This window comes from Acyrthosiphon pisum, chromosome A1, assembly GCF_005508785.2.
Source record: "Acyrthosiphon pisum isolate AL4f chromosome A1, pea_aphid_22Mar2018_4r6ur, whole genome shotgun sequence".
Lineage (NCBI taxonomy): Eukaryota > Metazoa > Arthropoda > Insecta > Hemiptera > Aphididae > Acyrthosiphon > Acyrthosiphon pisum.
Genome location: NC_042494.1, coordinates 169,928,789 through 169,932,445, shown reverse-complemented (window position 1 = coordinate 169,932,445; position 3,657 = coordinate 169,928,789). Strand labels below are relative to the sequence as shown.

Genomic DNA, 3,657 nt, shown 5'->3' with positions numbered 1-3,657 from the left:
CTATAATTTTGTTCATAGGTGTTTTTACAATTAAACCACTCAGTAACCCATATTATTTGATCCGGCAAACATGTTTTTAAAGGAATTTTTCGATCGATTTTTTTCCGTGACACGTCCTCTTAACAAAATTAATTGTTGGCACATCCATTTCCCTATCATTTGTATGTGTGATTGCTAACCTACTTAATGCGTCAGCACTTTGGTTATTTTCAGATTTAACATACTGAATACTATAATCATAATTCGCTAAGAACAAAGCATATCTCTGTATCCTATTAGCTGCCACCTGAGGTAAACTTTTTTTTTCATGAAAAATATATGTTAGAGGTTTATGATCAGTAAATAAAATGAAATGTCTCCCATATAAATATTGGTGGAATTTTTTAATACAAAAAACTATAGCTAATGCCTCTTTGTCTATCTGAGAGTATTTTTGTTCCGCAAGATTCAATGTTCTAGACGTATATGCAATCGGCCTTTCTTCATTGTTTGGTAAGATATGTGAAATTACACCCCCAATACCATATGAACTAGCATCGCATGACAATTTAATTTTGTAATTTTGATTGAAATGTATTAATATTGGAGCTGAAGTTAGGATTTTTTTTATTTCATTAAAAGCATTATCACATTTCTTATTCCAATTAAATTCATTATCTTTTTTAAGTAGATTGTATAATGGATATAATATTTCAGTGCTATTTTTAATAAATTTAAAATAATAATTTACCATCCCTAAAAAAGACTTAACTTGTGTTATATTAGTGGGAATTGGTGCTTCTACAATTGCTTTAATTTTTGTTTCACTTGTATTTAATCCATGTTTATTTATTTTGTACCCTAAATACTCTATTTCATCTTGAAAAAATGCACATTTTTCTTCTCTAACTGTTAAACCACATTCTTTCAACTTGTTAAAAACTTCATTTAGTTTATTCATATGTGAGGCTACACTATCACTATGAATTAAAATATCATCTAAAAAACAAACCACATTGTCTATTTTTCTAAATAAATTTTCCATCTCTCTCTGAAAAATCCCTGGCGCTGAAGCAATTCCATACATTAATCTATTTGGTACATATAACCCCTGATGAGTTGATAAAGTCAGAATTTCTTTAGAATTTTCTTCAACTAATAACTGTGTGTATGCTTGTGATAAATCAATTTTTGACCATATTACACTACCACTGATGTTAGAAAATAAATCTTCTATCCGTGGAAGTGGATACCTATCTACTTTTAAGTATGGGTTGATAGTAACCTTATAATCTCCACAAATACGAATAGATCCATTGGCTTTAATTACTGGTACTATAGGAGTTCCAAAATCACATGTTTCTACTGGTGTTAATATACCCTCTTTAACTAACCTATCAAGCTCAACTCCTACTTGGTCTTTAATTTTATAAGGCAAAGATCTTGGTTTAAATAAAATTGGTTTAAAATCTTCTTTCAAATACAATTTACATTTATTTTTATTGTAAGTACCTAGTTTATCAGTAAAAACTTCAGGAAACTTAGTTATTAGTTCTTTAATTTGATTTGAGTAATTCTGACTTGTAATATTATTCATTTCAAAATTGATATTAACCTTTATACCTAAATACTTCAACCAATCATTTCCTAATAAAGGTGGGCCACCATTTTCAACAATATATAATTTTAAGTTGTAATCTTTTTCATTAAATTTAACTTTTACATTTATTAAACCAATTGGTGTGATACTATCACCCGAGTAACTTCTTAAATTTAAATTTGTTTTAACAATAGTTAAATAATTAAAATTATTTTCATAATCTGATAAAGATATTGCTGAAATGGCTGAACCTGTATCTAATTGCATATCAATTATTTCATTTTCAATTTGAACTTTAATTGTTATGTTATTATTTTTTTTTATTTGCTACTTCTATTTGAAATAATGTGTCTATGTCTAAATTATCTGATTCCAAAAAATTATTTGATTTATTTATTTTGTTTCTAGAAACCTTTTTATTCATTGTACCAACATTACTTTTATTATAATTTTTATTTTTAGCATCTGAAAACTTAGATTGAACCTTGTCAGTTTTATTTTTATTAAAATAACACACCTTTTTTAAATGTCCCTTCCTATTACATATTTCACAACTTCGATTTTTAAAATAACAACTACTAAACACATGATTTATATTACCGCAACATTTACATGTGTCGTCCGCATTGTTACCATCCTTCCCATTTTTCCAATTTGGCTCCTTCCATTTGTTTGATGATTTCTTTTTTATGAAGTTGAGATCTCCTTTGGTAACCTGTTGAAAGTTCTCCAGACTTTTCTCTGCGCCCTCGTGTGCTTGACATATTTCTTTTGTTCTTCCATAAGTTAAATCCGGTTCTTCACATAGTTTCTTTTTAAGCATACGGTCGCTTACACCATGAACTATTTGATCACGTAATGCTTCCTCCAAGTTATTTCCAAAACTACACAATATTGATAATTTTTGTAGTTTTGTAATAAATTCAGTGATCGTTTCATTGTTTTCTTGTAGACAATTACGGAATTTGGAACGTTCAGCAAGAATCGAAACTTTCGGTTGTAAGTAATTTTTCATATTACTTACTAGCTTTTCATACTCGACATCTTTAGGTAGTTCTGGAGTACAAAGAGATTTAAGTACTTTATAACCTTCACTTCCAATTAAGGTTAAAAATATAGCTGATTTATTTTCTTTTATTTTATTCACCAGCATATATAGTTCTAGTCGTTCTACCCAAGTTTCGAAATCTTCTTCTTGCTGTAATTTGAATTCTTCTATATTACCAATTTTAGCCATTTTTTTTTTCCGTTTTGATCCGTGTGAATTTGATATTAATAACACTTCTCAAATCTCATCCTCGTCGCCACTTTTGTGTCTCGAGTATACTAACACAATACACTGTATTTTAATATTAATACTTTATTTAAATTATTAACATGATGATGCGTTTTACACATTTTTACATAATTATAATGTTGAGGTTACAAGTGAAAAACATATTCAACACGACTTGTGTATATCATGAGTATGTGTGTGTGTTGGATTACCGTTACCGCACAATACGCAGTGTCGCCAACACCACAATGACTATACCATAATTTAATTGGCATAATAATATTAAAATTGACATATATTGTAAATATAAATTAAAAAGGTGGGCAGGTGGGTGTTGCTCTAATGTACAGTAGGTTACAAGTGGGTCACTGTAATGGATGGTGTTATATTTGAATTCAATGATAGAACAACTCAACATTTCAAAAAATTGACTTGCGTTAGTTGACTTCTGTGGTAATAGTATAATTATGTTTTTTTTTATTGGCCTTAATCCCGGAAAATTGTGGTTATTAAGAAATAAAACGTATATATATACTCAGAAAAAGAACAAAAAAACAGCAGTAGTAAAATACATTTTTTTGGACCCCCCTTGAATAAATCCTGGTTGCGCCACTGCCTTAGTACTTAATAGGTAGGTACCTATTTAATATTAACCATATTATATACAACACTGTAATGCTTATCCTCGTTAATATATTATTAAACATAAAGTGATGTTTAAATTGTAAACGACGATTTAGGACTTCCTACTTACTTACTTATTTTCTCATTACAGATTCTTTAATAAATTTGGTGTCGGAAT

The 3,657-nt window shown here is 28.7% G+C and overlaps 1 protein-coding gene across 1 annotated transcript in view; it reads right to left on the bottom strand.

Annotated features, from left to right (window-relative positions):
• Window positions 1-2,816, bottom strand: part of LOC100573984 (uncharacterized protein K02A2.6-like) — a 5,510-nt gene extending 2,694 nt beyond the window's left edge. Inside the window, exons 1-3 of the mRNA XM_008181662.1 lie at window positions 2,192-2,816; window positions 731-1,398; window positions 184-634 (exon numbers count right to left, since the gene is read on the bottom strand). Coding sequence (XP_008179884.1) covers window positions 184-634; window positions 731-1,398; window positions 2,192-2,816 — 1,744 coding nt within the window. The remainder of the gene's footprint in view (window positions 1-183; window positions 635-730; window positions 1,399-2,191) is intronic.
• Window positions 2,817-3,657: the final 841 nt, after the last annotated feature.